General features: G+C 44.8%; 1 protein-coding gene across 50 annotated transcripts in view; it reads left to right on the top strand.

Annotated features, from left to right (window-relative positions):
* LOC149276279 (MAP kinase-activating death domain protein-like) overlaps nucleotides 1–11396 on the top strand; it is a 28843-nt gene continuing 17447 nt past the window's right edge. For 19 of the 50 annotated variants that reach the window (XM_089503774.1, XM_089503766.1, XM_089503773.1 and 16 more), the window contains exons 1-13: nucleotides 1–62; nucleotides 471–1034; nucleotides 5687–5990; nucleotides 6110–6241; nucleotides 6443–6556; nucleotides 6638–6718; nucleotides 7836–8008; nucleotides 8113–8348; nucleotides 8423–8579; nucleotides 9239–9342; nucleotides 9450–9643; nucleotides 9845–9993; nucleotides 10798–10919. In XM_089503774.1, the coding sequence (XP_089359900.1) occupies nucleotides 1–62; nucleotides 471–1034; nucleotides 5687–5990; nucleotides 6110–6241; nucleotides 6443–6556; nucleotides 6638–6718; nucleotides 7836–8008; nucleotides 8113–8348; nucleotides 8423–8579; nucleotides 9239–9342; nucleotides 9450–9643; nucleotides 9845–9993; nucleotides 10798–10919 (2392 nt within the window). Of the gene's footprint in view, nucleotides 63–470; nucleotides 1035–5686; nucleotides 5991–6109; nucleotides 6242–6442; nucleotides 6557–6637; nucleotides 6719–7285; nucleotides 7343–7835; nucleotides 8009–8112; nucleotides 8349–8422; nucleotides 8580–9238; nucleotides 9343–9449; nucleotides 9644–9844; nucleotides 10105–10770; nucleotides 10920–11396 lie in introns of those variants that run through there. The other 31 variants (XM_089503754.1, XM_089503758.1, XM_089503750.1 and 28 more) reach the window with 8 other exon arrangements.

Raw genomic sequence — 11396 nt, 5'->3', positions numbered from 1 at the left:
ATGGGGCAGAAGAAGAAGCCGTGTCCCCGTTTGCTGGATTACCTTGTGATCGTCGGTGCCAGGTACCCCCCCTTAGTTGTTTGCGTGAACCACTTCTTTTTCGGAACCCCTGGTCCCTGAGTGTTCCTCCTTTTGTTAAACTACAGTCCGTGTCTGTTGTGCGAGGCTTGGCTCTTCTGGCGCTCTACAGTCTGTGTCTCCTGTCTTCGCCTTTCTTTGCTAATGGATGATTCCCTTTGCCCCTTCTTCCCTCCTGTGTATAATTTTAACCCCGGTCTGACATGTATAATGTGGGTTTCATATGCCCCCCAATCTATCACACGCACCCCACTTTCACCCCTGGTTTGTCTGTCATGTGTGGTGTCATCCCTCATCTGTCAACCGTATCATAAGCAACGTGTGTCACTCTTTGCCTTGTCTCTTTTCTCTCTCGTGAACGACGTTCAAATGCTGTCTTCCTTCTCTGCCAGGCAACCAAGCAGTGACAGCGTTGCTCAAACACCGGAGCTCTTGAGACGTTACCCTCTTGAGGATCACCCCGAGTTTCCCTTGCCCCCGGATGTTGTGTTTTTCTGCCAGCCGGAAGGATGCCTGAGCGTTCGGCAGAAGCGGATGAGCCTCCGGGATGACACTTCGTTTGTCTTCACGCTCACAGATAAGGACAGCGGAGTTGTCCGCTATGGAATCTGCGTCAACTTCTACCGCTCCTTCCAGAAACGCACCCCGAAGGACAAGAGCCGCAAGCTTCCCAAACCGGCACCAGAAAACGGGTCTGAAGGCTCTGATGGAGGACACTCGCTGCAGGCCCCGAGTGCCAAGTCTACTCCTGATGTCAATCATTCCCCCCGCGGGAAACGTCTTTCCAAAGGGGTCCAGCGCTCCCGGAACAGCACACTTACCTCACTGTGTATAATCAGCAACTATCCCTTCTTCTCCACGTTCCGCGAGTGCTTGTACACCCTGAAACGGCTGGTTGACTGCTGCAGCGAGAGGATGATTAGTAAGAAAGCTGGGATCACCAAAGGCGTCCAAAGGTAAGACCAGCCATGGAGGGAATACGACATCTCTGTTCGATGAGAAAACAAAACTGCTCGGTACGTTGATGGCTGTTTTAAGGTGGAAACTCATGAGCTGTGACATTGTTGTTTAACCTCCTCACCTTTCCCATAGACAATCTCGAGAATTTCCTTTAACGCCCCTGTGCCTTCAACGCCATTTAGCTTTCCTTTTCAGTGTTGTTATAGCAGATGGTTCCATTGGGCAGGGGGAAGCCCAGCTGTAGCAGAAACGGATTCTCTTTTAGTTATGGCCGCCTGCTGTGGCGTGTGACTCGAATTGGGTTATTTGGGAAGCTGAGTTGGACGTAATTTGGGAGGGTGTGACGGTAGATTTTTTTTATCTCTTCTCGGAATAAAGAGTGTTATTGTCGGGGTCTAGAATGAGCAGCCAGCTGACCTTGGGAGTTGTAGTCAGCTGACCATGGGAGTTGTAGTCCCATGGTGGGGGATGACCGTTCAGCATCTATAAGGTTTTGCTGGGATCATCTGATTCAGAAGACTACAGATCACTGTAATGTTTTGCTCGAGGTCAAAGAGCCAGGACTGTCGGGGTTTGAATCTGTTAATAACTTAGTGACTGGGGGCCACGGGAGCCACGCGTGTTCAGAGAATGATAGCGTTCATTTGGAGTTGTCGGCATTCGTTTCCCTTTCCGTGGGCCGCGCTGCCAGCTGTTCCGTCGGCCACCGTCGGGTGGACTTTGGCTGTTTTTACTCTTCCCACGCACCGCCGTGATGACTATAAGGTCAGAAGAAACACCGTCATTCTGCTCGGCGGGGCCGTGGAAAGCGTGAGAATGACGTCCAAGGACATTATTATTTTATTTGCAGAGCGTAATAAGATATTCCGTAGTTGCCAAGGGAAGCGTGCATTCAGTGAGTAGGTGCGCTGCGGACAGCCGGTACATCTGTCTGTATCTATCTTTAGAAAGGCGATGAATCATATTACAGCCGCATCCCGACGACGTGCTCTCTGATTGTTTTATATTAGCATCAAATAGGAAAAAAAGCCTATTTCTGAGTATCGAAGTTCCTTAGAGCTCATATCGCGTCTGCCCCTCCATAAAGATGTTTAATATTGCGTCGTATATAACTGTTTTATTGATTGTATAGTCGGCCTCACATAATGCCACGCTCAGTCCTATCGCTAATATGAGCCGTTTTTAACAAAATAAAGGCTTTTGTACCCATTGGGTCACCTGCCAAATCTCAATCTCAATCTTCACCTCTTTCCAGCCAACGATGGCCGCTGGGTTTAGGGAGATAACCATAATTCATCACGGAGAAGAGAAAGATTTAAGTCATATTAATTACTATTCAGAGGCAGGCAACCGGCAGCGATCTTTGCATTAACTTTACCCCCCCCCCCCCCCGGCGTCGTTTGTTGGTGTTTTGGAGATGCGGGTTCTATGTTGGGTTTAATCGATGGAGAAATACCCGGCACTCGGGTAATAAATCAACGTGTCGTTCATTGCTTCGGGTCTGGCTGTTATCCTATCGCTGCTAAACAGTCCGGCCGGTCTGCTTGAAGCTTCGGCCGCTTGCTGAGAGTACCCAGGACGCTCGTTGTGGAACGTCCTTCTTCAAGCCACTATAGAATTAATAAAAATAAAATGTATTTATTTGCCCCAAATCCTTGTGTCATTATCTCTGCTGATCAAAAGTGTGATCTGCTCTCAAGATAGGTAAATAACTAGCGCTTTCCGTGCCAGCATGGCGTGCTACGATGACAGCTGCCTTGGCCGATGTCAACTCTATCCAACGGGGAAACCAAAACCTTTAACACTCTTATGTGTTCCGAGGGAGCGCGTGGGTGACTTTCTAAACCGTCGTGGGATGTGTACGAGTGCGTCACGGAGGCTCCGTCCCATTATATTCACGGAAATTGCCCCGGCTGATAACACCTGTTGGTGACGGGGCCTGGAGGGGATGGGGGGATTATGTGGAGACCAGACTTTATTTAGCCGCACAGAGAACAACGCGTACATCTGTTTGGGATAATAGTCTGCTTAGCATCTAAACATTCAATTATCCCTCCCCACAGGCAACGTAACCCCGAATGCCAGTTCAACAAATACCATTATTTCTATTTCTTCTCCCATCTTGGTTTATCACCTTTTTTTAAAACGTCACATTAAATCAGTTATGACATTATATGTAAGTATGGATCCAATCTCCTTTTACTACTATTAGTAGGTAGAGTTATTCCCCAAATGGCTGGATATTAACCCATTATCATATTGGTCTCCCAGCCCTACCCACATGAAGCTGTCCATGTATTAAGTCTCCAGTGTGTAGCTTCCCATGGTTGGTGATGTTGTTTATTAGGGACTTTTGGGATACATAGTAGAGGGACACCTACTAGCCTCTATCCTTTACACCCTCCTTCTTGGCTACTTTGAAAGGGAATGCCCAACAAGGCCCTCAAGGGCCACAATCATGTTTTCCAGGTGGTAAATAAAACATTGTTACAGAATTTTACGACCCATTCCTATCCAATAAGCATCTCGACAGGTGGACTTGCTGTGTTGAATGATGAGAAGATGCTGCTTGACCTTCCATGCTCCCGTCAGTGGGCCAGGGTTCAGAGCCAGTGAAACAGTCAATACTATTAACAGAACTGTCTTGGTTTATTTATCATTAGCCGGGACGTAAACATCTTTGCAACTCATTATAACCCTCAGCCGATACAAATCCTCCTCCTCCGCAATTGATTTTTTGCTTGAAGGCCAACACTTCTCCAAGGTTCTTCCTTGTTCTTCAGTTGCTGTCCTACCTTATAAAACCTATTCTGGTGACATGAAGCAGAACAGTAATCAAGTTGCCCATTTTTCGAATGAGCAGAAGGTGCCATATTGTTCCAGCACCTTCATCGCTCTGTATTAAACACCCCCCACCACCCTCCCCCCCTTCCAGCAACCTTTAGGCTTCCGTCCGTCCTCCAGAGCCCCCTTATAATTTCAACTTATTCTACACCCCCAAAAAGCGTTAGCTCAAGCTGCCAATAACCAACCATTGGTTAATTATATTCATTGTACAGCGCGGTGGAATATGATGGCGCTACATAAAACAATAAATAATATTAATATTAGGCTTTATAGCTATATGAGCTCATCTCTTCCTATACAGTGTATGATACTATGACCTCACTTTTTTGATGCAATGGCAACTAAACCCCGCCCCTTTCCATGGACCAACTACGGTAATTAGCCTGACTAGTTGGCTTGCATGTTGGGGGGGGGGGTTACCACTTTGTTCAACCCTGAGCCCAGCCACTAGGGGGAGCCAGTGAATGCCCTCTTATTGTCATTGGGCATGATTGTCTCTTTAGTGCCAGGAGCTGAAATACATTTAGATCGGAATCCACCCAAGAATTCCAGTCTTCACTATATTAAAGAATAGGGTTAATCCTCGGATAACGTACAATATTCTGCGTTCCTGTTAGTCTTTGGATTTAAGACGCCCAGAGAGAGAGAGCGCGAGATCATTCTTGTGCCATGAAAGCTGTTTTGATCACTGATTAGGAAAGAGAGACTGCTGTGCCAGTTTAGCATGCTTATCACTAGCCTCTGTATCATCATATTGTACTAAATGACTACTAACTGCGAGCGTCTGGGTAAAAAGCATGATCAGAAGTTTAAAGGGGGAGAAAGCACATGTCCTCCAGCTGTTTCTTACTTACAACCTTTCTGCAGCCTATGGAGACAAAAAGTGACCAAAACTCTCCGGTGTCCCCGGCACAACAAGCAAAATAAAACACAAAAATGCCAATATGTACCCGGCTAATACATGCAGATGCCAGGTATGTTACTTACCGATTCTCATGGTTTACACGGGCCCCCTCATGCCCGGCGTTTGAGACGTATACTGAAAAAGGTCTTTGTCATCCGAGGCGGGCAGCGCTCGTTCCATATTAAAGCAGTCCTGGTGGCTCTGCGGCTATTCTTTGACATATTGATTTTTCCTTTGTGGAAAAATTTTATTTATCGTCTCAATATTTGTTTAGAAGACTATTATTTATATATTAACCTTTCTGATTGACTGTTTAATCTAGAATTTCGATCTAAGAAGGGCCAGGCCAAAAGTTAAACCAACACTGGATGTCATATTTGTTTTAGGAGATTTAATTAAATAGAATAATGTGCCCGTTTAATATTGCACTTTTTTTTTTTATTATTATTACGGGACTGATGGGTGCAGGTTGAGGAAAAGGTTATCAAGGATTGAGAAATTGGGTAGAGAGGGGATGGAATAATGTTAATACCGCAAAGTAAACTTATATGTCTATAAAATACTTATCAGGTAAGTAAAAAGATTTACTCGTGCCGCTAAGTAAACAGCTGTCCATTGTGTCCTTCGGCCACCCCTGTTCCATGCGGGAAATTTTTAGTGCAGTTTATGGGACCTTCAGCACATATGTGTCTTGTTGGCCTGTTCAACGATGTTGAATTCGATCCAACAAGGCTCATCTTATCTCTTTACCTATGTCCGCTTCTTCTACTTGTAGTGGGAACGGGGAAGGTGGTTGATGATAATGTCAATGTCCAGATACCTGGTGGCCCTAAGAAACATCCGCTGTAACAATCCGAGCCTTGTTTGGTCAATAAAGCCCTTTTGTCTTTGTCCCAGGGATACCATGTGGAGGATTTTCACCGGATCTCTGCAGCTTGAAGAGAAATCCGGCGTTGTTCTTCATGACCTACGGGAAATCGAAGCCTGGATCTACCGTCTTCTGCGCTCTCCTATTCCCGTCCCGGGACAGAAGCGGGTTGATGTAGAAGTCCTGCCTCTGGAGCTTCAGCCACCCTTGACATTTGCCCTTCCTGATCCATCACGTTTCTCTTTGGTGGATTTCCCGCTGCACTTACCCCTGGAGCTCCTGGGTGTCGATGCCTGTCTCCAGGTCCTCTCCTGTATTCTCCTGGAACATAAGGTACAGTCTGAGCACCAATCTAGTTCTCCACCTAATGTCATGACACTCTATACATGAAGAGTAAGTACATAGAGGATACAGATCGAAGTTCCCTGGTTTATGTTGGTATTTTGTTACAGGTGGTGATGCAGTCCCGGGATTACAATGCTCTCTCCATGTCTGTCATGGCATTTGTATCCATGATTTACCCGTTAGAATACATGTTTCCCGTCATTCCGCTCTTGCCCACGTGCATGGCTTCTGCTGAACAGGTAAGGTGTTCGGGTTACATGAGACTGGTTTCCAATAATGTATGGTTGTGCCTTTTGGGTTTCTCTTTGTCTAACCTGCTGTGATTATTATATATTCTCACTTTTGTCAAGCAGGACCACTCGTTGCGTCTTCTTTCGTATAATTTCCACTTTTAGATCTTGTAAAGCTACACATTAATGTCTCACTCTTCTCTTGTGCAGCTGCTCTTGGCCCCCACCCCGTACATCATCGGAGTTCCCGCTAGCTTCTTCCTTTACAAGTCAGACTTTAAAATGCCGGATGATGTGTGGTTGGTGGACCTGGATACCAATAAGGTGAGAACTCCCAGCATCTCCACCTTGATGTCCCACTCTCGGTTGCTGACATGTCTTTTATTTTTAATTGTCGTCTGGCAGGTTGTCGCTCCTACTAACGCAGATCTGCTACCCTTACTGCCAGAACCCGAGGCGTCGGAACTCAAGAAGCACCTTAAACAGGTGAGTGTCCGGTGTCACTGGAGAATGATTTTGGGGGGTGCCAGTATATGACCCTTCACTTCATCATTGCATGTTCTTGGGGGTTCAAACAGGGCACCCCCTTTATTCCACTTTTCTTTCCCCCTTGATGCCTTACTACACTCTCTACTTCCGCTGTGTTTCATTCACACTTTCTTTCTGTGGCGGTTTGTGTATATTCATTATTATTTCACAATATATTTTATTCTTGTACCTTTTCTGCTACTTTGTACCTTTTTTATTTTAAAAACGTTATTTTCATGATATAAAAGACGTAAATACAATGTATACATGAAACTAATCGCACATCTAAAAAAATATATATATTTTTATATTTGTCAATTCTTAAAATTTTCTTTTTTTTATCTTTATTGCCTTTTACTGTCATTTAAACTTTTGAAGTTTTTTTTTTTCCTTCTGTCACCTTTTCTCGTTTTATTCATCTTCTGCTCTGTGATTGGTAATTATTCTCCCCCCATCTGTCTTTGTGCTCGTGTGTCCGTCTTGTCTCTGATTGGCCGCTGATGTTGTCATGTGACGTCCTCTCAGTGTCTGCACAGCATGTCCGTGATCACGCAGCAGCGTCTTCTCGCCTCCGATAACAAGGTTCCTGCCATTCCTTCTTGTTTCTGGAGTCTCGGGTTCCGGTTTCCAGTTCGCAAACATGCACAATGGCCTCTCCGTGTGTCTGCCATGTTGCATTTTTGTGTTGCCTGTCTCTGCACAGGACGATGGATGTATTCATAGCCATGTATAGTATAGTATTATATTATGTGTGAATGCATCATGCTTGGGCATTCCATTCCATGGAATATGTGTGTGAATTAAGATATATATATTTCCTTGAATCTGCCTTAATTCATGCAGTTTTTCTACCCCTTCTTCTAACCAAAGTGGCTAGAGGTTGTTTTTGACCAATAAGAAACTATTTCTATCTTTTAACATTGAGTTACCCCTTCCTGTTAACTCCTTTAGATTTGTGTGATTGTGTATTAAGTTATCAGATAATTTGACAGGGTCTTTAAAAATGGAGCTTTGTTAATAAGCCATTATTATTATTAATAATGATAATATTACCTTCTGTAAATCCCTCACCCAGGCCTTGGCCAGCATGAGTCTGAATACCCAGCCCATCCTTAACCTGGACCGATTCCACGAAGGGTCAGATTCTGCACTCCTCAGAGCTTCAGCCGACGCGCAGGGCACTCCTTCTACAGAATTCAACCCTCTTATATATGGAAACGATGTGGATTCTGTGGACGTAGCTACACGGTGAGATGGAGCTGCAGTGCAAGCAGACAGTGTTTGTTGTGGCTAAATAACAGGGATCTTTTCATTAACTAGCAAGTGAAATCCGTCTCCCTCACTCATTGCAGGGTGGCCATGGTACGCTTCTTTAACTCCCCGAACATGTTACACGGGTTCCAGCAGCACACCCGTATTTTGCGCCTCTTCCCGCGCCCTGTGGTGGCTTTCCAGTCCTCTTCCTTCCTTGCGTCCCGTCCCAAGGCTTCGGGCTTTTCCGAGAAACTTTCCAAAACGCAGGCTGTGGAGTTTTTTGGGGAATGGTCGCTAAACCCCAACAACTTTGCTTTTCAGAGGATCCACAACAGTAAGTGAAGCCTCTCTTCTTCTGCTGCTGTTCTTTGTAGGCTCCTTCTTTTTTACATGCCCTTTCTTCTGCAGACATGTTTGACCCAGCGCTGATTGGTGATAAACCTAAGTGGTATGCTCACCAGCTCCAGCCTATACACTACCGCGTCTACGATGCTAACTCCCAGCTTGCCGATGCCCTAAGTGTCCCTGTTGAGCAGGACAGCGACTCTGAACCTACAGATGACAGGTACCTTCTGTTCCTATTGTTCTATCCCCACTCTTTATACTATTTATGTGTGTTTTATAATTTTCTTTCTTAGATTCTTTTTATTTCCGAGGTTTATTCCTTCAATCAGCCGTTTGTCTGTCTTTGGGGTCCGCACTTCAGCATGTGAATCAATCCACGTTTGGTTCAGTTATATGTAGATTCGTTATTCTCCTGATTGAGATGCTTCTTACGGACTCTTGCAAAACTCCTTATCTGTCTGCAATCGTATAATAACGGGTGGACTCGGTATTCCTTTTAGTGTTCAGATAGGCGAACAGTAGTCAATGGTCTATCGCCTATCCACGCAATCTTATAATGCATTTTACAATTCCATATGTTAAATAAATCAGTTATAGTCTCAACATAATAAAATACACAATATGTGTGTTAAAAACCCAACTCGCTGCAAGCTACAACATCTCAGCTGTCACAAGATGGGCGAAACCCCCGACAAACGACTAAATATCTTCAGAATCTTTAAACTGACTCAAAAAAAAATATTGCATGTGTACAAAAAATCTTAAATGGCTAAAATTTTCATTTTGAATTCGCAGCAAAACCTCACACAGCTCAGACCAAGTAGAAATATTACAAAATGTTATTCTGACTATTTCTTTTGAAATGTTTCTCTGCTGCAGTGGTAGCGATAGTGTGGAATATGACGACTCAAGCTCTTCCTACTCTTCGCTTGGAGACTTTGTCAATGAAATGATGAAATGCGACATTAATGGTGACACGCCAAGTGAGTAGCATGTTACTTTGGGTGAAAACTATTTTTTTTTTTGTTTTTATTTTTTTTGATTTGTGAGAGGAAACCCAGTTTGTGATGCTTTTTTGTTTCTTTGAAAGATGTGGACCCTTTGACACACGCAGCCCTGGGCGATGCCAGCGAGGTGGAATTTGATGACTTCCAAGAGTACTCTAGAGAGTTAGAAGAAATGACCCAAGACGGTGAAAATTCTCCTGATAACAATCAGCCGCGTTCCGGTTCTAGTACCACGGCCAGCAGCAGCCCCAGCACGGTTATCCACGGAGCAAACACAGTGAGTGGGTTTAAACGAGACAGGGCTAAGCACATTTTGGCTCCGGAAACTGTTGAACTGCATCCAAGGGGGCTACGGCCTACGACAATGAATGTTACTTGGATATTGTAGTTCATTGGATGTAGGGCCAGAGGGGAATGTAGTTCGTGTTTGAATGTTGAACTTTTCTTTTCTTTGTTTTTGCTATTTTCGATTCCACAGGAGTCTGCAGACTCTGCAGAACCAGATGAGAAGGTTCTGGGTGTATTGCAGAACCACTTGCCTTCTCTGCCACCCACCTTCAGCCGCTTGTTTATGGAGCGCCGTGAGAGTGACGCATCTCCTGGGAGCGGGGAGCTTCGGAGGCGAGAGTACGACAACCCATACTTCGAGCCACAGTATGGATTTCCCACGGAGGAGGAGAGTGAAGAGCGAGAGGAGAGCTACACTCCCATGTTTAACCAGAGCATGAATGGCAGCCGGTGAGAATGATCTGCTAATTCTATGTCATGTGCCTCCTGACCCCATCATCTTTGTGTAGTACATTTTATTACCGATTTTATTTCACCTTTCATAGTAAATACAAGCAACATTTTAATTGGACTTTGGCTCATCTGGTCTTATCCTGTTAATCACGCTGTTGACGTTACCCCTCAGGGCCCGTTTTCTGCATGTTATTCTATGAATGTTGACTCATTCTTGTGATTGTTCCATTGTAACAGTGAGCATGAGTTACACTCTAGCAATAAACATGGATTCTAGAACGGGAGGCAAGCTTGTCTTGCATGAAAGTCTTACTGTGGCTCACACTCGGGAATTTCGTACTTCATCTCATACTCCAACTTCACTAAATAGGCTCTTTAATGAAAACAGTGGAATTCTGGTTCGTTGTGGTCCCTTAACTGTAAATATCTCAACATGCTAAGGGGGCATGAAGTAACTCCTTTTATATTTGACCTGGTATCTTTCCCTTTAGCGTGTGATGTTTTGGAACAGCCAGGCTTAAGTGACTTAAGTGGAAATGTAACCTCTAAGATCAAATTAATGTTCTCATGCTGATCAAGGCATCTAGAACACTAATGAAACGGGTACAGCCGAGCCATGCTTGCTTTTCCGTCACTCATCATCCTTCCCTATTGACGTTTCAGCTCCCAGAAGCCTCTGCTGCGCCCGAGCAGTCTGAAGCTCCCGAGTGACTCTGATGCCGAGACCGATTCCCGGGGAAGCTCCCCGACTTCAACCGTGTCCAACAACAGCAGCAATAACGAGGGCTTCGGAGGAATCATGTCCTTCGCCAGTAAGCTCTCTCCTTTAGCATTCACAGTAAAGAAGCCGAGTCCTTGGCGTTAAAGTTTTGGTTGGCAGACAAGAACATACTTTACATACATACAGTATGGTGTTTATCTTCCAGACACCACCGTTTAAAAGAAATACCCCTATAGGAAGTACTGTTTTTTATTAAACCTGGTTCTTACCGCTAACTCTACATTCATGCTTTTATTTTGCGGGTCATGTTTTAGGACTATGTTATGGATTATAGATTTCCGCCCGTTTGTTTGCGGCATTTCCCGTCTGTATCTGCATGTGGCTGCATTTCAGCAGATGGAGAGGAGGGAGTAGATCCTTCTCGTTCTCGTCTTCATCTCCGTCTGAGCAGATGGCTGCACTCTTGTGTTTTAGCGGCTCCTGTCCGTGGGGAAATCTAGCAGTCCCATTTTTCTTAGAATTACTCTTGCATGAACACTGGGAAATCGATCAGTGTTCATTCATCTTG

The sequence above is a fragment of the Sceloporus occidentalis genome, unplaced genomic scaffold (assembly GCF_023333645.1).
Source record: "Sceloporus occidentalis isolate IW3139 unplaced genomic scaffold, rSceOcc1.0.p SCAF_243, whole genome shotgun sequence".
In the NCBI taxonomy this organism is placed as follows: domain Eukaryota; kingdom Metazoa; phylum Chordata; class Lepidosauria; order Squamata; family Phrynosomatidae; genus Sceloporus; species Sceloporus occidentalis.
Note: the sequence above shows the minus strand (reverse complement) of the source record. Positions and strands in the feature narration are given on the sequence as shown.